The 26,314-nt window shown below is 46.9% G+C and overlaps 1 protein-coding gene across 4 annotated transcripts in view; it reads left to right on the top strand.

Moving 5' to 3' along the window:
• LOC144179212 (uncharacterized) overlaps positions 1-26,314 on the top strand; it is a 313,597-nt gene that overhangs the window by 270,737 nt on the left and 16,546 nt on the right. For 3 of the 4 annotated variants that reach the window (XM_077707500.1, XM_077707480.1, XM_077707490.1), the window contains 8 exons: positions 6,160-6,207; positions 6,570-6,660; positions 9,684-9,793; positions 11,459-11,587; positions 13,280-13,318; positions 14,020-14,085; positions 17,812-18,006; positions 21,607-21,722. In XM_077707500.1, coding sequence (XP_077563626.1) covers positions 6,160-6,207; positions 6,570-6,660; positions 9,684-9,793; positions 11,459-11,587; positions 13,280-13,318; positions 14,020-14,085; positions 17,812-18,006; positions 21,607-21,722 — 794 coding nt within the window. The remainder of the gene's footprint in view (positions 1-6,159; positions 6,208-6,569; positions 6,661-9,683; positions 9,794-11,458; positions 11,588-13,279; positions 13,319-14,019; positions 14,086-17,811; positions 18,007-21,606; positions 21,723-26,314) is intronic. The other variant, XM_077707507.1, reaches the window with a different exon arrangement.

Here is a 26,314-nt window from a genome sequence, read left to right as displayed (position 1 = left end):
GAGATAAGGACAAGGAAATTGCGCCGAAACGTTTACGCTCGTTGTCTAGAATATGCCAAGATTCCTGCATGAAAACTCGCGACTTCACGTACAAGAACAATACGGCGTAGTTTCTGGCTGCTGTGCCGTGGGCCACGACACCAGGAAACCTAACACAGCCACTGTGTCATCTGTGTCAGTAAGACGACGCATGAAGTGGGTGGGCCAGAGCCGACCCGCCCAACTTTATTGGGCTTGCTTATATAGCCTATTGGAAAGAATAAAAGGGACGCAAAGAAGACGAAGACGAAGTAGAAACACAGACCACATGATGGCGCCTGTATGTGGTGTGTGTTTCTACTTCGTCTTCGTCGGCTTAGCGCCCCTTTTATTCTTTCCAATAATCATGAACCAACTAGCTCAACAAGTTTTGTTAACTTGTATAGCCGCATGCAGAGCCGGGGATCGGAGAAGGGGTGACAGTGGGGTTCGTAATCTGCTTGCGGGCCGCGATAGCAAAGTACGATACATCTTTTTCTTTTCCAAAAAAAAAGAGCAGTAAACATAAAAACTCACGAATTAAAGTCAGGAGATCTTGACGAAAACTTTCCTCATATTGCAGTCTCTTTGATTCACTGCGCTGACGGTTCGACCTGCGGGGTCGGTTGACGTTGGTTGTAGATTTTAACGCGCCGACGCAATGCAGGTGATGAGGCGTGCCGTAGTGAAAGGCTCCGGAATAATTTTGACCACCTGGGGATCTCGAACGTGTGCGGAAATCTCGTACACACGGGCGTTTTTGCTTTTAATTCGCGTTCATCAGAAAAGCGGCCACCACGGCCGGGAATCGCGGCGGTAGTCGTCCTGGCTGTCTGTTCCGCCTTAGCAGCCGTCCATCCTCGGCCTCGACGACGTGGAATCGAGGGGCGATTTCCTGGAGTACTCTCGCCTTGCGTGGCCAATAATCGTCCCGGAGTATGCGCACCGTGTCCCCTCGCTGCAGCAGTGGCAGTCGCTTGCCTTGGTCCTGCTGCTTGTGCTTTACTACTGCGCCCCCTAGCTCAGCTGTGCATTCCGGGGCATTGGTGCGTAGTTTCCCTCCCTTTAACAGTTTTGCGGGTGAGTTGCCATCTTCTAATGTAGATACGCGATGCGACCACAGGCCTCGCTACTAGCTAAAAATCATCAGGTGATTCAGCAGTTTTTTTTTCATGATGCGCTTGACTATCTGCACCCCCTTTTCCGCTAATCCATAGATCGAGGGAATCGCGGGCTTGAAGTGATATGCTCAAAGCACGGAGGCTCAAAGTAATGCCGTTTTGCGAAGTCGACAAATTTTTTCGACACAAATTGAGGCCTGTTGTTTGTGAATACTTGTCCAGGGATCCCATTACGTGCAAAGATAGCGGACGTTTTCTCTACTACCTCACTTGCTGTTGTGGTAGCTAGTTTTTCCACCTGAGGAAAGTTGTAGCCCGTTTCGTACACTACTAAGTATGCGTCGCCAGCAATAGAGGATATCGACGCCTACTCTGTACCACGGCATACTGGGTGTTGGCCGAAGAACACGTGGCTCGGACTCCTGCTTGTACGCATACTTCTGGCATGCGCTGCATGAACGAATCATCCATTCTATGCTGCCGTCAAGGCCAGGCCACACGCTCTTGCCTTGTATTTGTTCATTCCGAGATGCCCGGCGTGCATTTTCTTTAGCATTTCGGCTTTCATGGGCAGGGGTATGACAACTTTGCATCCTTTAAATAATATTCCATCGATGACAAACAACTCGGCAGCAAACTGCATGGCGTAATTCCCCTTGGATAGGTCGACATTCGGCAAGCTGCTGCATCACCAAACTCAGAGATGGATCCGCCATAGTTTCAATTTGAAGACGTCGCTTCGTTGGTGTGCTTACTATTCCGGAGACGACCTGAACTGCATGAACTTAGACGTCTTCGGTTATTGCCGGGTCCGAAGCGGGGGTCGGCGCGCGGGAGAGCATGTCAGCCAGAAGCAGGTCCTTGCCAGGAACGAACGGCAGATCATAATTGTACTTTATAGCAAACGCACAAGGAAACCCTGTACCCTTGGTGGCTTCTCCCCGATATTTTTCTTAGCAATGGCAAGCAAAGGCCGGTATTCAGTCTCGATAAGAATCTTGCAGCCATATGTAAACTGGTGGAATATTTTGCACGCGAAAACGATGTCGAGCGTTTGTTTTTCTATTTCCGAATATCGCATCTCACTATCAGTTAGCGTCCGCGATGCGTACATGACTGGGCACCAGCCATTGCCGGGCTTTTACATTAACGACGCGCCTATGTTGATTGCCGAGGCGTCCGCTGCCAGCTTTGTCTCTTTGTTCTCATCAAAGACAGCCAGGAGGGGGGGGGGGGGGGGTCGCATACGGCTTCCCACTCTCGCGCGTGAGCTGCAGTCCCTTCTAAAACGATATCGTCCTTGACGAGGCTCCGCAACAGAGCCGCGTTGTCGCTTAGTCGGTGTATGTATGTATTTGTGGAAGTAATTTACGACGTCCATCATTCTCCGTACTGATTTTTTGTCTTCCATTGTGAGCATAGCTGGGATGCTTTTGACCAACTCGGGGCTGAGGAGCACGCCATTTTTATTCATCACGTCACCTAAAAATGTTATCTCGCTCACCCCGAAGAAACATTTTTTTCTCTTGAATGCCAGCCCTGCTTCTCTGTTCTTTCTAGACCGGTGCGCAAACTTTCGTCGTGTTAAGCTTTGTCAACTGCCCAGACCAAGGCCTCATCGACGTACACGCGTACTCCAGGAACGTCTTCAAAGATTTCGCACAACATTTTCTGAAATACTTCGCTGGCTGATGAAATTCCGAATCGTAACCTTAAACGCGCCATGAAGAGAAAACACAAGTTTGGTTCATTCAAAAGATTGCCTGGTTAGAATCGTACTGACACCACTTTTAACGTAAAATTCACTCAAGTAAGCTACATAATTAGGAAAAAGGGAATGGCCATGCGACCCACTAGCTCTTTTCCCGCAACAGAACCTATGATGTCATACCAGCCGGCTCTGCGATTGGGAGAGGGCGGCAAAAGCAAACGCAAATTAGGCAGAGCTTATAAGCTTGCCGAACGAACTGTTTGGGATTAAATTTGTGTCACATTATTTTGAAAGCCCTTAGAATGGTGGGACAAACAGCGGAAGTTACGAAAGCACACGTAAGCATAGAAGTACCGATGCGTATGCTGCTGTTGGTACTGCGCGTACTATGCTTGGTTTAGCTGCACAGGACTGAGGGGCTTTGGGGTTGTTTCAGACGACAATGGCCGATTTACGCAATTGACGATGTCTTACCTGATTGCATTTGTCGAGCGAGCACCATGTTTTACAAAACATTTGTCTACATGAACAAAACAAGCCAGATACAAATACGTTCACAAACAAACCAAAGGCAGAAAACGGCTTGCCGTGGTGTGGTGGCGCCATCTTGGTTCACTAACGGTAAACAAGGCCCTGTGATGTCATTGCAGACCACGAAAACGCACGATTTAGCGGGAAGATCGGAATTTTAACTTAAATCAATTAATTTCTCAGTGAATAAAGCATCGTTCGCATTCGGACAAGTGCTGGGGGCACTATAAAACACGAAATCTTTCGAATAACACAAACTTGTGTTTTGTCTTCATGGCTCCTTTAAAAAGCGACACTGCCAGAACGGGGTTGCAAATGTGCAAATCCGCAAGGTAGCTTCATCAATTGGTATCTGCAAAAACCGGAGTTCGCATCTAGGCAAGAAAAGACCTGGGCACCTGACAGCTCAGTTTCGACGTCTACGCGGATCGGCACGCAATATATTTTTGTTCACTTCTCGTGGGTCCATGCATGCTCGGAGCAACCCGTTCTTTTTACGTACTGCAACAAGTTCAATGTCGCAGCCATACGCGCTACCCTGCACTGTTCAATCTTTTCCTGTGTTCTTGCTGATGCCGCAGATGATAACGTCAAGCACGTCGAAATGATCGCGCACGTCATTCTGAATATGCTTACCTGAGCTTCTTGCAGCAGGACGCAAAGTGATTCTTCCGTTTGCATGCGTAGCACACTTTGCCCTAACCTGCGCACTGCCGTGGCGCATGGTTGTTACTACATTGCGTACAAGGACTTCTTTGCACTCTGTCGCGTTCATTTCACCGGGCAAAGTCGACCTGCACGCTTTCAGTGGCCCATGCAGCATTTTGTTGCGCTGCTACGTCGGCTTCTTCGCAAATATCCTCTGTTTTCTGTAGAGTCAGGTTCTTGTCCCACAACGTTTCTTCTCTGGTGGGCTTGTTATTGGTCATGAAAACATCTTGGTCCCTTACCATAGCCTGTTCAAAGTTCCCAAAATTGCAAAGCTTTGCTTGTGTCCTTAAGTCTCGTGAAAATAGTTCGAAAGGCTCTGCCTCATCTTGGACCAGCATGCGAAACACACGTCGCTCTTAAACCTCGTTCCCTTGCTCAAGACAATACTCACCGAATTTGTGAGCGAGCGTCAGATAGTCGTCCTTTCGCTCACCTTCACTGTAGGAAAAGCTGTTGAGGATTTCCAGTGCGCCTTCGCCAGCGGTGCTGAGAAGGATCGCTGCCTTGACCGCTTCTGCCCTGGGTTTCTGCGCTGAAGTGGCCGTTAGGAATGGGTCGAGTCGTTGCTTGAAGGGCTCCAAGTTTTGCCTGTCGTTTCCGGACAGCTGCAGTGGTATTGTCGATTTCATGGCGTCCATTCCTTGCTTCTTGTTGCTTTGGCGGCTGCACATCTGACACCGTGAATCATGGATGTGTCTGCAAGGCGACGCATGGAGTGGACGGGGCAGAGCCGACCCGGGTCGCTTTATTGGGCATCCTTATAGAGTGTTTGAGGGACGACTTAAATTTTTTAAAAATTGGCCTTCGAAGGTAAAATTGTTCTTCTTGCGTGAAGTAATTAGGGGCCGTAGCTGGCGCTATAAAAAGGGTTCTAAGGGCAATAATTAACTATAATTTTTAATTACCTTTTTAGTTATTGCAATTAGGCATCTGATTGCAGTGTTGAAATGTTACAGGATCATCAGATTTACGAAATTGTAATTGCGTGCAGAGCTTCAGCGGTCAGAAGCTGAGCTCTCCAGAAGTGCGCAACGGGCTCCGTGCGGCAGCTGAGCGCCCCAAAGCCACGCCCGTGCACGCGCCCATGTTACTCGGAGCTGTACACGTCGCACGCACGCCGCCGTTATCTCCGGCTTTATCTTCGCACGCAAATCTTTGAATTTATCTTTGCACACTTTCCGCTGGCGCCAAAGATAAAGCGGGCGTGCGTGCCTCATGTTCACATATGCCCCAGGTTTCACTTAGGTAAACCACCTTGACATGTACGAGACGTGCCCCGCAGTGTTTATAGTATGAAAAGTCCTATCTACATATTATTCGTGGTCACGCTGCTTGCTACGGCAGAATGCTTTTCCAACGGGCGGGGCAAACGGCTTCAGAAAAAAGGGGCTGACGCCAAAAAAATCCACGCGAAGACCCGCGGGGCTCACCAGGATGCCGCCAAGAATAAAGAGTACGCATCGTATGTTTGTTGTGTTTCGATTTTAGAGAAGGGTAGCAGAGGCAGTACCTTGCCTGTGAGCTGCTTTATGCGTGGCCACTCAAACGCCGCTTTGAAGCGTCCACGATGATTGCCCAGGGCTCTGGATCATCCACGACTCACTGTTCGTTGAGGGTGACCCATTTGAGGTCGACAAATCCACGGCCTCTTAACACGTAAATACGAATATATGCGCGTTTTACATGGTGACAGCAGCCTTCTCTTTTATATGGCCAGAAGCCACATTCTTTCTTTCTTTGCTTGAAAGCACGCGGGGTGCCTTCTGGAAGAGAGACCGTTGCTGTTGTTGCAGTGAAATTAAGCTGTTCCGGACTTTCCTCAAATACGGTGTCTTCTGTGCAAAAAAAATTAAATTAATCAAAGCCATGTTAGTCATAGTTTAGCTTGAAAACATCATGCGGTGTATTTTCGAAAAGACGCGATTTTTTCACTCAACTCTGCTTTAATTTAACTTACCTGCTGCCTGTGTGTATTAGTAATACTGCCCTAATCATTTCTGTGTATCACAGAATTAAGAGTCGATCGCATGAAAACAAGTAGTCACATCTATACACTTGATTTTTCAGGGCGAGAAGGGCGATTCAGCTGCCTTCGGATCATCCCGAGGAGAAAAGGTATGGCCATTTCTTCACGCTCTCACTGGCTACTACTCTGGTACTAGCAACACGGGCCTCTAATTTATATGCTCCGGTGCTAATTTACGACCTAGTTTATAGCATTATTGAACTACTGGTACCGGTGCAGTATGAACTATGGGACCCTCGTCTGTATATATATCTGCTCTTGTAACCTTGCTCTTTTACAAGAGTCAATAAACTTTCGTTTTTTCACTGCATAGAAAAACCTGCTTGCCAAAGGTGTAGGGGGGGGGCTGCTTGGGGATGAATGTTATACGAAACTGCTTCCGTGTGGCAGTGCGTTCCAGCAGGGGCGCCTTCACCATATTGCGGCCATAAGCAGTGGTTTCCTATTCCAGGGAGAACCGGGGCCGCCAGGGCCTCCGGGTCCACCTGGAGCGCCTGGCATTAGCCATTGGTCGGACACTTCTAACACGATCAACACTAGAGGTGAGTTGGTAGACTGCGTTGCGATGGTATACATATTCCTACACTCAAAGGCAATGCCGTGGTTAAGCTTGACCGAAATGCACCCAAGTGGCCTGTACACGCTGCGAACAAAGAAAATTTGGCGAATTACAGCAATGTGCGTAACGTTTCATCCAAAAATGTGATCTGCTCACTGGCATAGCGCAATGCAGAGCGATCATGCTTGCACTGCGCGATGCTACAACGCCGATTGAACTTTTGAGTCAAATCGTGTGCTCGACACCGGCATTCGTCGACATTATATCGCTGGCTGCGTGCATAGGCCACTCGAGGGCGTTGTGGTGAAGCTGAACCACGGGATCACATTAGAGTGTATGAAATGGGATTGTGTAGGCAGCACCATTTTTTTTCTGGCGTGTTCTGTAATCACCGAGAATTATTGGTGACGTAAGCACGGCGGCAGCTCCATTCATAAAAAATAACGACTTTCGCCGTCTTCATAGCTCAAAGGCGTAAATTAATACCAAAGGCGTAAATTAATACATCACTTACGTAGTCTTGAGGTGCCGCAACAAAGCAAACGGCTAAGATGTGAGACTGCAGTGAGAGCCCTACAAGCGTGCCGCTGAAGAAAGCACTGCAGGTGCGAGAAGCCGAGCAGGCGATTCTTAAGTACAGAGCTGGGTACTGCACGTAAGTGATGGAAGAAGACTAGGTCTTCCGTGACCAAGGTCTGTGACTGAAATCTCGGTGCCCGGCCCATCTATGAAAAACGGGAAAAAGTATATGACAGCCGGCGAGACCTAAAAACATGAGGGAGGAGGGGGGCGTTCCTGAGCCGGCAACACAAACTACTGACATGCGGGTGTGTTAGACTTAAACGTACGATAGAGTGAGTGCCTATAACTCAGCCCCAGCTACAAGCCGTACTTTTCTGACTTCAGTATTCTCAATGCAAAATATCTTGTACGTGACACGCACGTGTTACATAGCGCACTGACGTCTTCTCTAGTGTTATCCGCGGTGAATACTGCGAACTTCACCGAAGGCGTGACGTGGTCACCTGTGCGGAAAACCAGTTATATAAGTTATGTAAATGCGTTAAGTGCATTTATCACATATTGAGTCTAGCTTGTTCTCACCGTTGTGCTTCCCATTCAAAGAGCCTGCATTAATAACATACAGGCAGTTATAACAGCCTCGCCAGGGTTAACGTACGGAGGAGAAACTCAGCATGTAGTCATTGTGGCCAATAGAATAGTTCGACCCTTGTGATGTGCCAAACAATTAGCGTTGCCTCAGGGCTGAAGGTTGGGGGGGGGGGGGTGAATAAAAGGGTTTATACGAAACTGAACCAGCGCACGATTATGAAAGGTAAGTAATGCCAGCAAAACCGATGCAGCTATTCTCAACACTCTTTCTACGAAAAGGTTTTCTTCTAGCAAGAGCCCATTGTTGAGTTTGCCAGCCATGGATATAAAATAAAAGCCCGTACACTTCCTTCACTGCGAACCCTTCATCGGACGTAGCAAGGAGGTACTTCTAACTTTTCCTTCCATCTGTCGGCTTCAGTCTTGTAGTGTATAAGTGAAAGTATTACATGCTATGTGTAGTCTATTGAAATAAATGCGTACTACTTAACAATTCACATTGCACTATGACACCCGCAGTTTTTCTAGATTTTGCCTCTGTTTTGTTTTGAAGTGCAAAACATGCTATTGTGAAAATAAAGCCGATTGTCGCGTGCTATAAACACGCAGTTGTTTAACCGGGGTCCTTGAAGGTGACGACCAGATGATTAGGGGCAGCCTGAGCCTTTTCGGGAGAGCTCAAGCGAAGGGTTCTAAGCGCGAGCGCCAGAGCTCTGAATGACGATGATCAGAAAACACGCGCACTCATCCACTTTTTCGTCGTCTCAGTCGCCTCTTGGCGCCGGTGTTAAAAAACACGTGACTATATTTTGAATATTTTTTTTGCAATGCTAGCGCTGTGGTATCATGTTGTTAACCAGACAGCGTACATCAACATGTATACTAAGGACTGGGTAGCTCCGTCGGGATCGGTACTAGAAAGTTTCTTCTCATCCACAGAGTTCAGCGCCATTCGGTGTCACTAGGGGTATTACCGAAGGCTGGAAACATTTGCGCTGGGTGCTTGGCAGCCCACTCTACCGACTCAGAGAACCAAACAGCCGTGCACACGCCTACTATTGCGTGTTGTCGACGACCAGGGTTTACACGAAATGCACAAAAAGGACTTGCAAAAACTGGCTCTAAACGCGGCGGCCCGAATCTGTGGGGAATTTATTGCAACGGATGTGGGGCGTGGAGGACTGCGTGCGCAACGACGAGCGTGTTCAAGGTCATTTGTAATGTCTTTCTGTTCACAAGGGTCTCATTCGCGGTCTGTTACATGCGTTGACGTTAGCCCCACATACAGTGGCCGCTATAAATCGACGCTGACAGGCAAATAGTAAGTCATTTTACATAGAACCTTTGCTAACGTTATCTCTGTGTTTCGGGTATATTTTAGTTGCATGTGTAGATTATGGCAACTATTGAGAGCGAATCTATAATAATACTGAATGTTCACGCCTGTTTCTCCATTGTTGGGTCACAATAAGTATTATCTTGGAATACCACAAGGGACAATGCCATCACTCCTTCTGGTATACGTCCTTTTAGACTGTAAAAAGTGGACCGGTTTGTAGGAGCCCCCATAGCACAAGTGCGCTTGGCGAATGTTAACTTCGCTTTGGAGTCGAGTTGAAATGAAGTGTTCCCTTTCGAGGGTTTGTGCCTACAAGCAGGCGCGCCACGTTGCAAAAGTTACTTGTTCTCATTTGCTCTTTTCTTTAATAACACAAATACGCACAAAAATTAGTGTTGGCCGCAGGAACAGCACGACTGCCTAAAATAGTGTGGAAATATGACTGTCACATTTTTCTTCCATTCATTTTCACGCCTGACTAGATAATAGCGGAACAGAGGTTCCTGGAACTTCAAGATGCCGTTGAGTGCACCCTCATGTTCGCTGTGTCGCAGGGGGACAGATTGTTCCCGGGCCTCCCGGGCCTCCTGGCCCTCCGGGACCTCCCGGTCCGGCGTACGTGGCACCCAAGAACACGGTCCCCCCGCCCTCTATAGTCCCAGGGGTGAGAAAACGTTTACACCACCATGGTAATCACAATATTACAAGCGCGGACGGAACGATTGTAATACTACAGAACTACAAAAAGCGTAGTGCGTCACGGTGCTATTTTTGAGTAGCCTTCTTTCATGGCGAATCACTGCTCTGCACTTCCGACTGGTTTCACGTTGAGGGCTACTACTTTAATTTTTAATGCGTAGCATTCTTTTCCAAGTACCTCCACAGCAAGGACTTGTAACGCCCTGCATTCTCAGCAAAATGCAGATGTACCTATAATCGTTATGTTCGCGTAAATGGAGATAATTGGTCGAAGAGAATTGTGAAAAACCAAAAAATAAAAAAATAGAAGAAAAGCGAAAAATGGCAACCCGTGTAACGCCCTGCATTTCCTCAAAATTGCAGGTTTGTTGGAAGTTCCACCGGTAATCATTAGAATAGCATAAAAAGAGCTAATTGGTGGAACAGAATTTAGAAAAACCAAAACATTTGGCTGTGAAAAAACCCACACTCTAGACAAGCGGCCTAAGATTGCTACGCGTTAGTAGGCAAGTTATTAAAGTTATCCAGATTTTTTTCTGGTATTTTTGCCGCTGACGACTTCAGATCTCCTATACAAGGTCGCCTTTTGTAGGCGCTGAAGGCAGAGGTAAAGGGCTGACTAATAATCGCCTTCACGATATCAAGGCCTGATAGCTCACCCTCATTTGTTGTCTTTTTTTTTTTTTGAGATCGTCTTCACTAGCTCGTATATTCAAGGCTTCATGTTTGCGCTGGATCACTTGTCATGGTGACTCAGCAAGAATGCTTCGTTTGCGATGAGTATACGCTGACACAGCTAGCCAAGAAAAAATGTTTACCGTAGGAATGGGCCTCAACTCGTCGCGAAAACGTCAACATTGCGTTAACGCCTATCAGGGATCGCTGATTGGCGTTCACTAGTAAAAAAGGCGAATAAACGATCAAACTTCTGTTGATTGCTCTTCTTTCACAGGGCTAAGGCGTTGCGCTGCTGAGCACGAGGTCGCGGGTTCGATTCCCGGCCGCGGCGGCCGCTTTTCTGATGGAGGCCGAAAGCAAAAACGCCCGTGTGTACGAGATTTCGGCGCACGATAAAGATCCCCAGGTGGTCAAAATTAATCCGGAGCCCTCCACTACGGCGCGCCTCATCGCCTACGTTGCGTCGGCGCGTTAAACCCTACAATCAATCAATCTTCTTTCACAGATTCATTCGGTAGGGCCTGTATCAATCGTGCGAATCACCATATCTACCGAAAGAAACAATGAACCGAATAATGCTTTGCGCTCAGGGTAGCCTACATATTCTCCTTAGAATAAAGCAAGTGGACATTACGGTAGTCAAGCCGCACTTGACTCACGTGGGCAAAAGCTACTTTTTCAAGGTAACCGTTTAGCTTGTCAAACCCGTTTCGTGATGTAAGACTGAATGAGCAGAGTAGCTTTGTGTAGACACTTAAGCTGTATATTTTCTAAATTGCTAAAACAACACACGCATTTATATAAAGAGGGCGCAGGTGTCGCAGACGTTCTGTAGCGTTTTTATGTTAGGGAACTTCTGCACAGGTTTGGGATTTATGGATTTCAAAGCCGCCCTTAGAAACAGGTCTCGGTTCCTTGATCGGCACGTATGTGCCCCTTTGGTGACCCGCAGGCGGTGACGTTCAAGAACATGGAGTCTCTCCTGCGCATGTCCGACATCAGCCCCCTGGGAACACAGGCGTTCGTGCTCGACGAGGAAGCACTGCTCGTCCGTGTCAGCAGTGGCTGGCAATACGTGGCTGTGAGTGCACCTTCCTTACGGGCATCTTGTAGGAACACGCGCCCGCCTTACACGTCCATTGCGCCTCTTCCCTCTTCGTCTGTAGACTCCATTACAGTGAAGGGTGTCTCCACTTACGCGTTCCAGTACACAAAAAAAAAACCACAAAGAAGACTTGAATGCGCAGTTCATGCGGCTATGTACGCATAATTCCTAAGCTAATACATTTTTCTTCATCGTAGCTAAAACTCGATAGAAGAAAAACAAAATTCTGACAGCTCGCTATGGTGGCTGCGCATTATTCTCCGCAGGGTTCCTGAAGTTCACTGGTCGGAGAAAAAACGAAGAAAACGAAGAAATACAGTACTAATTGCTTCAAAATTTTCCTATCACACTTCGAGTCACGTTTTAACGCCCAAGATAATACCGATAATTTTCTTATCAGACCTTCCGTTATCTCCAGAGGTCACAAAGCCATCTATTCTGGAAAATATAAAATACAAAATGATAATTGAACAATGACTTTGCAATTATTACTTCTGTTTATTTTTATGTATGTGCTTACCACAGTGCTCACCCACTTTTTGACGGGGCTGAGTACTCGAGCCTTATGACGCTATCGCTGTCAATAAGCTGTCGGCTTTTTACCTTCCCTCCGTAAAAGTTGCTTGCTTTCATCCATTAAGTTCAGTACGGCTACATGCACCTGTTGAGGCAGAGCGAATGTGCTCTTCTTATCAGCCAGCGTACCAAAGCGTACTTCCTTAAAAGGGCCTTCACACTAGCAAGGGAGTCCGCTAAACCCCTCCAGAAACACCTGCCCCCCTTTAGGGTCGAAGCTCCCAGTGTGAGGCTCAACTGCTTCAGCGTTGTCGGGGCCCGGAGACGAAACTGCTATTATCATTGTCGGCATAATCTTCATATACACCGGCACTGATAAACGATTTAAATGTAAACCTATGTCATTGCGGCCTTCCTCTACTCGGGCACACCTAGCAGCATTACAGGACGGTGCGAGACGGTACAGTGCAAATTTTGAACTGGCCACAATTAAAGAGATGGCTTTACTTGAAATGAAGTTGGGGACTTTTCGGTTTGGTTGTTAGTGAACTGAACACGCCCACAGCCCACAACATCACTGGGTATTAATAAAGATGCTGAATATGCGCAAAAAGCAAGTTCGACAACGACAATTCAACAAACACGTATGAAACCATTGGCACAAACATTATGAGGTCTGAGGGTGCGGACGTCAGGATGACACGGTTGGGACCTATAGCTGCTCGTGGAGGTCACATAGCGTGTAAGGCACCGATCGCTTAGTACTATTTCTTGTGCGAGTCCTTCGTGGATACAAAAACTGTGCATATTTTTACATGACATACGGGTACGTGCTTTTAGGTAGATTTTTTTTTATGCTAACTTAAGTACGCGCAAAAAGGCCGGACAATCAAAAGGTGGGCACAGAACTATTGCACTTGCGAGTTGAAGGGCAAGAGCATATGCGAGGCGGGACCGTTTGGTGTAATAAATTTGCGATTAATCCAGTGATGCAGTAATCGGGATTGATTTTTGAAGATGGTTATCCGGGTGAAGTGAAGTGAGCCTTCTGAGGTTAGCGTGTTCTCTTAATATTCTGTGTACGTATGCGTATTCTGCATAAAACGTGCGCGAAGCTGGTGAAAAAGTCTCTGCTGCTCTGTTCTGTTCCAGCTCGGATCTCTGGTACAGCTACCCAAGAAGTCGACAACGGTAATTTTCCCTTTCGAGTGTACTAATACCATTATATATGTTTTCTATATTCTTTGGCCAAACCTTTTTTCATCCATTTGTATGTTCAATATGCTACAAAATGAATACAGAAATATTGTTTGACATTATGCTCAGGTTAACAGCATGTTTATTAGGGCTACTTTCAACGAAGGGCTGCCTTTCGTGGTGATTTATAAATTGTTTTGGGGAAGCTAACCCGCTTTAGATCGTCAAATTAAAGCTATCCCGAAAGGCACAACACCCGCGCATTTCGTCTCACGCTCTTTTATTCTGAAATTCTTGGTTTTGGCCAGTAGAGGAAAATACCTATAAAGGCTAAACATGAAACGAAAAAAAAAACGCAAAACAACGGGGGACAAGATTCACCAGTTAAATGTACCGCACAGTAGTAACCTAGGTTCTTGCTATGAAGCTGCAGCCAACAGGGTATAAATATTGAACAAAATTTTCGGTCCGAAAGCTTCTGTGAATAGCACACGCGGTTAATCCTGACTGAACAGGCTGTTAAAATTCGCTGCTTTAACGTATACAACATTTTGTATTTAAGGGGAAAAATGGGAGTTTCCTCAACTTGGTACGCATCTGTTTAGTATTGACGCATGGAGGTATTAATTGCTGTAGAGATTCAAAAAATGCGTACTAACCTTTCTCGTAATTCCACCGGAATTGTCGCCAAGCAGACTACGTCAACAGCGTCACCACTGTTGCCACCAGATAGTCTGCGGCTCGACGGGTCTGCACCAAAGGTGAGGAAATCCGGAAACCCTCGAATCTAAGAGTTTTGTTGAGAATATATAAAAAATTGAAATGGTCATAAGCGTTTTTGATTGGCAACACCTCGATGAGCAAGGTGCAACTCAAAGGAAGCACAGCTGGCGTAAAATGTCTGAATTCTCCTTTCTTTGTGGAGAAGAGTGATTCCAAATCCTGTCAAGCACGAGTTTTGGGAAATGTGATTATTTTCTTAGAAGAACTGAACCTCCTTGCCCTGGCATATGGATTCACTTATTTATTCGATGGCGTCACTTACCTATTCCCAATGGTTATTTATGAACCTACGGTCTCTCATCCGGTCTCTCATCGGCCTTGTAATACAGCCTCGGGTATCCTGTTCAAATGGACGCCTACTGGGAATTTGTTTCGTGCAAAAATTGCATGTGCTAGGGATATTTTAGTAATCCTAAACCAAGCGATAGCGTGGCAGACCGGAGATCAGAGTTCGCAGGTTGTTTGGATGCGTTTTTGAATTTTTGCAGGATGTTCAAACGGTGCTAGGAAACCTTTTTTGTCAGGTTCATCGATATACGTTTCTGTGTATTACATGATCATCATCAAGTTGCATTACGGAAATGACAAGTCGTGTTAACATGACACCTGCTCATATGGCCTAAGTTATAGTGAACACTTTTCTTGTTCTCAAGCTGATTATATTTGCTTTCTTTATCTTTCCACTGCAACCGGAAATCAGATTAAAAGAAAGGTAAGGAAATATTTTTGTGTTGGTGTAAAGTTATATCTGTTTGATTGACAAAATTTAAAGGTTAAATAAATTACAATAGATATTATGTAGAAATAGTATTGGCATACTGACTGGGATCCCGGCCATTGTCCTTCCTGTAATTTGCAGGAACGAACGAAATCAGAGTTTTTACACAACGAGCAAGTGATTGAGTAATTATTATGTCACCTGCGATGAGCTTGACAACGGGTCCCGATTGGGTTAAGGCTGCCCAAGAATCTAGTGAATGACATTAAGAACAAACTTGGCGATATTTACAGCAGGTACTAATGTCTATATATTCGTGGTTACGTTGATCTTGGATTAAGAAAGCGACGGCGTTCTATTGAGGCTATTACATTAGGGTCTATTTCAAGAAATATCTCGACTCGGGAAACCGATCTACAAAATCAATTGTCTTCCTAGGTAATATCTATGTTGTAATCTTCGACAATATTTATTGAATTCAATTGGGAGCTAATGAAACTGCATATTATGCGTGCATTTCTCAATGCCCTTGATCAATATGTTGGAGGAGGTGCATATTTCCGTGACAATTTTACTTCGACGAATACAACAGCCACTGTTAATTCGGACTCTCCTATGCTTCATTTTAAAATAGAATAACCAGTGTGCAAACTTCGGTGAAATATACTTGATGTACGGTTAGGTTTCGCAGAAAAAACCGCTGCATCTCGTGGTGGACACACAAGAATGCGGCTGCATTCGCAAAATGATCTTGCATTGCACCTGTTTAGCGCAAGCGCGCTAGGTGCCCGCCATGCAAAACCAAGTCTGTCTAGCCGCCAGAAAGTGAAGACCGGGGTCATTGAAGTTCATAGCGTGCAAAACTGCCATGCGAGCGAAAACGCGCGTTGCTAGGCAATTCTGAGGGGTGTCAGGAAGTGTAGGTGCATGCGTCTCTGTATGTGTGTTTCTTTAAGGAAAGAAACAAGGGAAAACAGACCCATCCTCTATGAGCGCACCTCATTGCAGACTGAGAAAGGGAGGAGAGGTATACAGTCAAACCCGGCTATAACGAACCCGGGTAGAGCGAATTATGCTATATATCGAACGAAAATATTTCAGTTACGGAAATACATGGGAAACATATTCCTTATAACGAAGTTCACATCCGATATATCGAACTCTGCGCGCCTAGAATGGCCACCGAAATGCATGGTCTCGTAGTGGTGATTGAGATGTGGATTGGCCGCGACCACGGAGCAAGATCCGCGACTGAGACATTACAGAGTTTTAGCATAGCGTGCTCCGTCCGCTAACGCTACGGCGGCGGGTAGCGGGGCGCGACTGGGGAGAGCAAATTCGTCACGGTGGGGTGGATTAGTTCCGCGCGGCCTGCCTTCGCCATGCCCGCTCTTCCCCTCCGCTGAGGGGCAACCTCCTCGCACTCCCCGCGCGCGCATGCGCAGTCCGGTCCCGCTACCCGCTAACCTTAGCGTAGCGTACGGGAGCCGCTATGCTAAAACTCTCTATTGCGCCTTGCACGGAGCGACGTGACGGCCGACACTTTCCGTAACTGTTTCCGACGCGCGGGACGTATGGCGGAACCCGCCCACTCAGCGAATCCGGACCAAGACACCAGCATCGGTGAACGGTGGGGGAAAAAGGGAAAACAATTAATGTTCCGGGAAGAGCTCGCCAACATTTCCGGTGATGTCGCGAGTGAAAGCCGTCCGACGCCTATAATGAAGCGCTTTCGGCAGTCGATGTGCTCCGCCAATGCTTCTTGGATTTTGGAGGACGCGGACTCGAACTGGTTCAAGCAATGTTTCGTGTAGAGAATGCTATGCTAGTTGAAGCCACCAAAACGAAAGTGAAAACAAAAATCGATCGATCGATTCGATTGTAGGGTTTAACGCGCCGACGCAACGCAGGCGATGAGGCGCGCCGTAGTGGAGGGCTCCGGATTAATTTTGACCACCTGGGGATCTTTAACGTGCGCCGAAATCTCGTACACACGGGCGTTTTTGCTTTTCGCCTCCATCAGAAAAGCGGCCGCCGCGGCCGGGAATCGAACCCGCGACCTTGTGCTCTGAAAACAAAAATCACCGCTTTTTTTTTTTTGCAAAATAGGCAGTAAAGGCGGAAAGTAGCTTTATTACTTGCAACAAATGGATGATTTTGGGTATGGTAATGACTACTTTAGTGTGTTCGTTTTTGCATGCGGGAATGGCGGCGTTGGGGTGGGGGGAGTGGGGGGGGGGGGGGGGGCTCCCGCGGATCGCGAAATCGTAACAATAAGCTCTTTATAGGCGGGTTCGGCTATATCGAACTATTGGATATATCGAACTAATCGCGGTGCATATTGCACTTCGCTATAAAGGGGTTTGACTGTACAGAGAAAGGAGGATGGAAAAGGGGAACAGTAACACTAATGATAACGGAAGGTACGCCAGTGCGTACTATCACCACTGAGAGAATCATAGTCATTCCCATGTGTGTTTTGGAAAGATCAGCAGAGCACTGAAGGCGTCCTTGCCGACCAAAGGGGGAAAGTCCCTGAATGCAGCTGCTCTGTGCACCTGCTCTGTGATAACTTCACGGGATGCACAAATGACTCACCGTGTTTGCACAACGTATCACCCCTATCGCCTATATCGTCTAGCAACAGTTTTAGAGAATGGAAGGGCCAAGCACTTCGGCTGTTATTGATGATCAGCCTCACGTTCATTCAAGAGTACAACAGCGCAGACAACACCAAGCACCAACTTGTTCCCGTTGACCTCAAAGGGACACTAAACGGATTGAAAAATGGAAGGAAACGTTGCCCAAGAATAACCAAGCCATGATGTCCGCCCTGGGGCACTTTCATTCGTATTCGCGTTAGAGGAACGATCTTCAAGTTTTTTTTTATGTGAATCCGTAAACTTGTTGGGGGCTAAATCTAACCGTATTCGTAGCTTTGATGATCGTAGTGGCGTTTGTGATAGTGTTTCGTCTGCGCACGCAGCTTCGCGTGGCGGCACTGAACCAACCCTGGACGGGTGACCTGCACGGGGTGCGGGGCGCCGACTACGAGTGCTACCGCCAGTCCCGGCAGGCACACTTGCGGGGAACCTTCCGCGCGCTCCTGGCTTCTCGCGTGCAGAATCTGGACAGCATCGTGCGCGCCAAGGACGCTGACTTACCCCTTGTCAATCTCAAGGTGACTGCGTCTATCTAATACATCAGCGTTCATGTTTGCTCGGCAAAGGGATCCAGAGAAGCACCTAAGCAAAGAAATGTTGTTAAATCCATACGTAACCTTCAGTAATTGCGCTTTGTGTTTAACCTCAACACCCTCTTCAGTAACGCTGCATCACCAAAAAGCGGTCCTACTTAGCGTTGCAAGGATGGGCACAACGTGTCATCGGTTTGATTCCAGTATGCAATGACTTTCTTTGTACAGCTTTAAAAGAACAGTAAAAGTAAAACGAGAATACACTAGCGTAACCAAACGATCGTCAGTCTGATTTTGGAAACGTGGGAAATCTGCCCCAGCAGACGACATACGAACCGAAAGCAGAAGAAAAAGTTGGCTGCGTTCTCCTCACTTCGCTTCAAATGTCGCCGAATAACAACAGCATTCGGCCACTCCTCCCATGCAAATGCCTCTCTGCTTTTTCCCGCCCACTTCTCACACTCTTCCCCTCCCGTTTCCTCCCTCCCACGATAAACACAGGGGAGGTTTGCCCAATTCAATTTTGCCGCGTTCCACCGCGTTCGCGCCATCTACTGAAACATTTTGTTACTTTTGAGCGTGTTACACTGCTACGTGGGGGCACGGCGAGCCTCTTTTTTGTATTTTGAGGTCGGAACACCTTGTTGTAGGCGTATTTTTTATTTGCTATCGCAACACTCAAGCGGCCATGTGTCTTTTAAAAAAGGAACAATGCGAATATCACTTGTGCATTGACGTCTTGCCTCAAATATGCGTGATGTTTTCTTTTTGCTCAACAATGTTGCCAAGTATGAACATTACCATCAGATCTAATAGTCTAGAAATGCTTTGCGTATATAAACGTCTCGTTCGAGGATTGTTTTAACTTTTGGTCGGGCAGATAAATTGAGGCACAGACAGACAGACAGATATACAGATCGAAATTTTCGCGTTTAAAGGAGCCATGAAGAGAAAATTCAACTTTGTTTAATTTGAAAGCACTAGGATTCAGTATCTCGCTCAGCTCCATTGCAGCCACAAAAGATGATTTTTTAACGAAAAAAAAGCAAGAAGTATTTAAAAACTTTCAAATTTTGCGCCACAGTGACGTGTTATGAGCAAGAATGACGTCATACGGGCCAACCATAAAACACAATTTTCAGTGCGTTAACTGCACGTTAGCATTCAAGTGATGCGGTCAAATGGAACTAGAGGCCCCATTACAGACGTCCAGTCATGTGTCGTCGCGACAGGTCAGTTAGGCGGCCGCCAATCGCACAAACAAGGTCCCGTGACGTCATAGAAAAGTTGCGGGAAATTCGCTAGGGGGTCGCGACTGCTTCACACGTTTTCTTCAATATCTGCGTTATTTGTTCGAAGATTGCGATGATATTGTTATCATTGCTATCGGGACTAAGCAGTCTTTCTAATAAACCCAACTTGTATTTTGTCTTCATGGCTCCTTTAAGTAGCCAAGAAAGACTGTCGTCTTAAAAAAAATCTCAGCAGCCGTAGCATAGTACGGCATTTTGGGTATAAGTTTGAAAATTCTTTCTATTTTTACAGACAAAATTATTCGTTGTGGTGTAGCGATTTTTGTCAGTCAAGGGTCAATTGTGAGGAATGCGTGCTGCCATACAACAGCGGTCGCACCTACGATAGCCTACGATGTCCTGGTAGTAGTCGAATAAAATGTCCCGAGCAGTCGTTCCAGTCGTCATCTTTTTAAGATAAAGTTATGAACACTAGGGAGGTTTCCTAACGCCCACTGGAACGGGGCGCTGACGTCAGACAGGGCGTTGGTGTGGAATTATTGCAACGTGCACATGTAGCCGTCGCAAACCTTAAGGTGCAGCACACTAGGCGAATTTTATCTCTTAGAAGCTCATCGAACGCCCAGCGTTCTGCCATAGCGGCTGGCTGGTACGTAATAGTTAAGGCGAGGTTGGTTACACTTACCGGGCAACAAATGTTACCGTTTTGTGGTGCGCTTTAAGTGTAAAATGCTCAGGGTGTTTAATAATGCCTGCAGTAGAGTCGCACCTTGCCGGCTAGGAGACGTCGAGAGCACTTTCGGTGTTTTTACGCAGGTAACCGAATTTGCATCCCTCGGACAGTGATTGATAAACAATCCTGTACAATTTCGAGCGCGCTTCCTTTTATATCGTACAGGTGTCACGTACTTGCATCCTGTGAAGCAGAGAATGGTCGCAACTCTTTTTTTCAGGTTGCAAGCCAGGAAGCAGCTTTGGATCTGAGAAAGCGCTCGAGGTGTCTAACGTTGGCGTGAGTTATATACTGGACAAACGCAGCACCGAAAAAAATTAAACGGTTAATTACCCCCTTAACAAGGGAATCGTGAGGACATGGCACAGAATGATAGATAAAAAAATTGTTATGCACGGGATTGTGGAATTAATCAGCCGCCTTGGCCCATGCACCCGCTGAAGGCTCTGAAGGTGTGGGTCGCCAGTTCCCGTGGTTCTCGGAGACTCGCCGCAACAGCCAGCTACACTGTGGTGTAATTATGTGGTTGTGTAGGGTTGTGGGGGAGTCCCACTGAAGGGGATCGGCAACGGGAGCATCCATGGCGCATTCCTGTGGCGTACGACAAGAGGCGTCGTAATCGCGCTCCCCACGAGGGTCTTGTCCTTCTTGAGGATAGGCCCTCAAACTGCTCGTCACTCACGTCACTGGTGCGATAACAGGCCGTACGGTCAGTTAAGAGGGTACATACTGCGATATATTGTTGCACATTTCGCTTCGCAACAACCAGACGAACGGTCATTTAGTGAGCATGCGTCGTGATGTGCGCAGGAATAAGATTTTGCTAGGATTAACGAATACATCTGGACCCGCTTGCTCGAACAAACGTGCTTATTGGCAGTCTTATTGACAGTCTAGTCGCTGAAGTCCGCTACTAAGATTCAGACTAGTGCGCTTTCTCGAAAGCGCACAGGCTGGGCAACAGAGGGGTCTTTTTGATAGGGACAGCGGGTACCTAGACGCGCACTCGAGGGGCCACTAGGGAAGAACGGGGAATGCGGCAAAAATACTGTCGCTTAGGCGGTGACGGTCAAGAGCAAGCGTTTGTTTGAACCTCATTATCGGCACAATTCCATAAATTTGGCCCACCGGGCGGCTTATGTGAACACTATTACGAATCATTCACAATAACCCGGTAACTGGCCAGCACACGCGACGAGACCTCTGTGCGCCGTTTCCCGCGGCACGCAGTCTATGGTCTTCTGATGCTTTTGTACGCGAAAGAGGCCCTTCGCAGGTGGCAGGCGCACGATCGTGCCCGGTTGAGTGTACACTCTACCCGGGGTATCATAGTCATGAACCGGTGGCCTGTTTCGAAATGGTCTGCTAAGTGGCGCTGCTGTTGCAACATCGTATGCTTAGCGGTGCAGACGATTTCAATCGTCTGCAAAGCGGCGCGCCCGTTGTGTGCGGACTCCTAATTGCTACCCAGGCTGCGTAATTAAAATATGCTTGAAAATGGATAGTGTGCGGCATAAGTATCAACATTACTGGGATGTCTGTAAAAAATGAATGAATCAGTAGTGACAGTGTCTTTTTGTGGCCGTTTTGGTTTTACAGGGTGAAGTGGTGTTCAATTCCTGGAGGGAGCTTTTCTCCGGCGGCGGTGGAATGTTCCCCTACCCTCCAAGGATATACTCGTTCGACGGCAGAAACGTCCTCTCCGACAGCACATGGTGAGGCCCGAGGAGCTATTTATCGAGCCAGAACACTCGATGCTGTGCGGCGGAAAGCCTCATGCAGTGCCTAATATGCTAACAGGGCTAGGTATATGGTCGCTACCGTAGTTGTTTTGGCGTCCGAAATGTGATGCCGGTTGAGCTAGCTGCGAAGCTTATACGCTTCAGTCACACTGGCGTGAGAATATTTTGCATGGAGCTGTAACATGCCGCGTGTTTACAGCGACGCGGTTTGTCCCTGCTTTCCAGTTCTGGTCGACGTCGTGTCGACACAAAAAAAGTTTCGTCTCCAATTTCTCGCAGATACTCTGTACCTCTTAATCTTATGCAGGTATCTTGGCAAAAATGTTACTGAATGTGGCCGCTACGATGACTGCGCCATTACACCGAGTTTTATTTAGTTGTCATAATTAGTTCACAGTGATGTTGTAAACCTTACAAAATTTCGGTCTGCTGTCAGCACATGGTCGTCTACGGAGAGAGTATGGTTAGAGAAAGCGGTTGTAAGTCTTCTTTTATGGATACTTTCCCAAAACAAATTATATGAAAATCAGCCGCCAAGGGAATTGTAACATTACATCGAGTTTCATGTACTTTTCGTAACTACGTAAAGTTGTAAACATTGAATTACAGTCTTCTGTCAGTACACGTGCTTCTACGAGAAGAAAACAGGTAGCCCCATGTTTGTTCACTAGAGTAGGACCAGAGTCTCTCAATGCTTTTCGGGCCACGAAACTCCGGCGTAACGCCATGGGAGAGCTTCGTGCGCTGCCCGAGGAGGCCGTACCGCGGCGCTGGCGTTTATCGAAGGGCTGGGTTAAAACAGGGTTGTCCTCTGTCGCCGTTGCTATTCATGCTGTACATGGCAAGACTAGAAAGAAAGCTTGAAGGCAGTAAAATAAGTTTCAATCTGTGTTATAGCCGCAAAAGGCAGGAAGTGGAACAACATATCCCGGGACTAATATATGCAGATGACATAGTACTACTAGCAAATATCAAACAGTGTCTGCAACAGCTCACAGATATATGCGGGGAAGAATCCACTGGACTGGGGTTATAGCAAGTCCGGAGTTCTGGTTTTTTAATGACGACGCCCGTAACGAATCGGCATTAGTCCAACAAGCAGCAATACCGTGGGCAACGAAATACAAATATTTAGGCGTATGGATAAACGAAGGCCAGACGTTTCCAAAAACTCATGAGAAGCATTTAAGAATTAAAGTCAAAAGAAACGCCTCTATCATGAAGCACAGATCACTAAGGGGATATAACAAATATGAAGTAGCCAGAGGAACCTGGAAGGGGTTATTGGTACCGGCACTCACCTTTTCAAACGCAGTAGTGTGTGTCAAATCAGATATTCAATCAAGCTTAGAAGTAAATCACCGGGTGGTAGGTCGATTGGCATTAGGAGCACACAGTAAAACAACAAATGCGGCAGTGCAGCGATACATTGAATTGGCATCCTTTGAAGTGAAAGAAAAACAGAGCAAATTATGTTTTGAAGAACGACTTAGAAATATTGATGACTAGAGATGGGCGGCCAAGGTGTTGCGGTATCTTTACATGAAAAGCGTGGACACAGAGGAAAAGAACCAGAAGGCTCAGGACAAAGCATATGAAACCTGAAAGCGCAGGGTAACGACCAAGGTAATAAAAAAATGAAGTGAAAGAATCAGAGACAGCGACCTGGAAAAAGAGGATGAACGCGAAGTCCTTAGATATACACAGAATAGGGAAGCGGGAGATCACGAGGGAAACGTTCTTTGATAATATCAAAGGCAGTGCATTGCTTTTTGAACCGAATTGATATGGCGATGCGAGCTAGTTCGTACTTTAACATGGGAACAGGTTAAGCGCCAGGCACAACTGGAGGAAGGAAAACAGACAGGAAAGGGGCGCCCTTTTCCTGTCTGTTTTCCTTCCCCAGTTGTGCCTGGCGCTTAACCTGTTCCCATGATGCTTTTTGAAGTCCGGGTGGGTTGCTTGCGGACAAAAACGCTTATCCGCGAGCCGGTACAGGAAGAGCTGTGCGCAGGTTGCGGCAGGAAGCCAGGAACCATGCGAAGTATTGTAACGGAATGCAATGGTATCCGTTTTGTCTTCAGTGAGGAAGACATACAGCTTCCAGAAGCCCTTGGATTCAAGGTTAACGGAAAAGTGAATTGTGCAGCAGTAGAGGATAGTAAAAGAAGGTTGGATGTTGGTGGGAAAAGAGCAGAGAATAATCTGGGAAGACATGCGAACATAGAAGTCAGGCTAGCACAAACATTCCATAAAGGTTTTTTTGTCGAGGTGACTGTGCAGTGGTGTTACGACTAAGATCGCTGTGCAATGCCACCTCGTTACAAAGGGGAAGCCGCTAATCATCATCATCATCATCGCCCATCCGGGAAGTGGTCCGAGGGCGTTCGGCCGGGAATGGACGCTTACCGCGGCATTATGGCGTATGGAACCTTGGCGCATATGGCGTGCGGGTTCGCTTTACGTGTCCTGTTCCGTTAAAATGTACTTGGCATAAATATTTTGTGTGAACTGTCATGCTGTTACTGCGTTCCCGCCTGCCGATCTGGCTACAGAGGAAACGGGCAACAAAGCGTCGCTATTTTGCTCTCCTTCTGACGCCTAGCTGCGCGCGAGATTGAAGCGTGCCGTTCTCCAAAAAAAGTTAGCGAATTGAGCTTTTATTTACTGCACGTCCACGTATGTAAAAAAACATTTTCACACAGACTTGGCGAATGCGTCGTGAATGGATATAAATAGCGCGACAATGTGTGCGCAGACAATATAGAGAGCATACTCCTCGGCAACTGAACTACTGCTGCATTTGTCGGATGGAGGTTGCATTTTGTGCGAACCACAGCAGAAACGATGAACTTTTTTTGAAGTGCCTCCAGCATGTTTTTACTCGTAAAAATAATAAGGCTTCGGGGATATAGGTTCGCTCATAATACCCAGCGAGTGAAGCCCAGCGAGTGAAGCCGAGCCAAGAGAGCTGCTGTGGAGATATTTTTTTTTTCGGCGTTGTCTTCTCTTTCAGTTTTCTTTTCATGGGGGGCGGGGAAGTGGGGAGGTGTTGTCTGCTTTGGAATAAGGCACATTGCCGGACTGTAAAAGGAGCTCTTAAAACCAAAGCATTTTTTTGTTTTGCGGACATTTTTCTTTTTTATCAGCCGGACAACCTTTGTTTTTGGGGATAATTAAGCCAGAAATAACCTCGATATATAAAGGCCTCCTCACTATATGCCTATAACTATGTCAACTATGTTAATACCATATGTAAAATAAATACGTGAAACTCTGAATATATAAATGTTCGCTGTGAATGAATTTTATTGAGTGCGCGCGTAACGAGCTACGTACAAAGTCGAGAATTATTTAAAAAATACTCCAACTGCCGTTTCCATTTGAAACTTGAATGTTACAACCAACTTGTTACCATCAGAAACCGGAGGCCCTCGAGTAATGTTTGTTTCACGTGTCCAATAATGCGAATGATTTCAGCGTTTTGAAAAAGCAGACTATGACACCGCAGTGCACATAAATGTTGCGTTAAATGAAAGCATTGAAGAAGCTGGGTCCAAGGGAGCTGGAAAAAAATAATTGTCCACCCGTGCAAACTTTTCCTTTCGCACCGCGTCGATATGTGTCCCCTACTTTTCGCACGCGATTCAGTGCTAGCAGGTGTCAGAAATCAGTCCCGCATGTCACCCACTACATCCGGGAACGAGCTCACTCGTCACGAGCCCACTTACTCCTCACCGGAGAACTTCTGATAGGCCCGCTCGTCACGCCGGCCTTTTATTTCGATGCCATCTAGAGAGAGGAAAATTCTAGCTCGTCCCTTGGATGTCGTTGCACCGCGACCATGTGAACAAAAGTGTGGAAGCACTGAACGTAAATTGGCGTTTAAAGCGGGTCTGAGGCTGGTTTTCACAGTGGTAAACTTCTTACAACTGTTTTTTTAAGAGGGCTGGAGGGGTGTGTGCTACCTGCACTTGTTTATAACTATATCCACCGCATTGCGGGTTAAAAGAAAATGTCTCGAACCTTGGCGCATATGGCATGCAAGCGCGGAGCACCACTGCCACGCTATTTAGGCTTTGGACGCCTGTGAATTTTCCCTAGAAGCGAGCAGTGGCGTTTCCGGAGCTTCGATGGCCGTGCTGTGAAATATATTTCCTTCCACGCTTCAGAGCTGCAGCTGGGCAAGGCTGTGATGAGCGTGGTCAAAGTTCAGGAAAGAATTTGCACCATCTCGGAACCCAACTCCGCGAAAAGTTTCCCACGCATGGGGACTTCTGAGAAATTTTGCGATATCAAATCATCAGTGGTCAGTTTTAAGTGGCGTTCTGCGCAATACGGATTCCCCGTAAGGGCTGAAATTATAAGACTTTCCTACCGATTCATTTTGTAGCAACAATTGAGGGTATAATTACCAACAATGCGTTGCTATCGAGATATTGCGGCCAAAGATGGGCACAGGTACTGCACGTGGCTGCACGCACGGTGCAGCGCGGCAGCCGCCTGATGCCCTCCGATCTGCGGTGGCGCCTCTTGCGGTAGTCTTTGTCACCAAACAAAACTTA

This window comes from Haemaphysalis longicornis, unplaced genomic scaffold, assembly GCF_048455015.1.
Source record: "Haemaphysalis longicornis isolate Haplotype H1 unplaced genomic scaffold, Haemaphysalis longicornis Haplotype H1 scaffold_1, whole genome shotgun sequence".
NCBI classification, from domain to species: domain Eukaryota; kingdom Metazoa; phylum Arthropoda; class Arachnida; order Ixodida; family Ixodidae; genus Haemaphysalis; species Haemaphysalis longicornis.
Note: the sequence above shows the minus strand (reverse complement) of the source record. Positions and strands in the feature narration are given on the sequence as shown.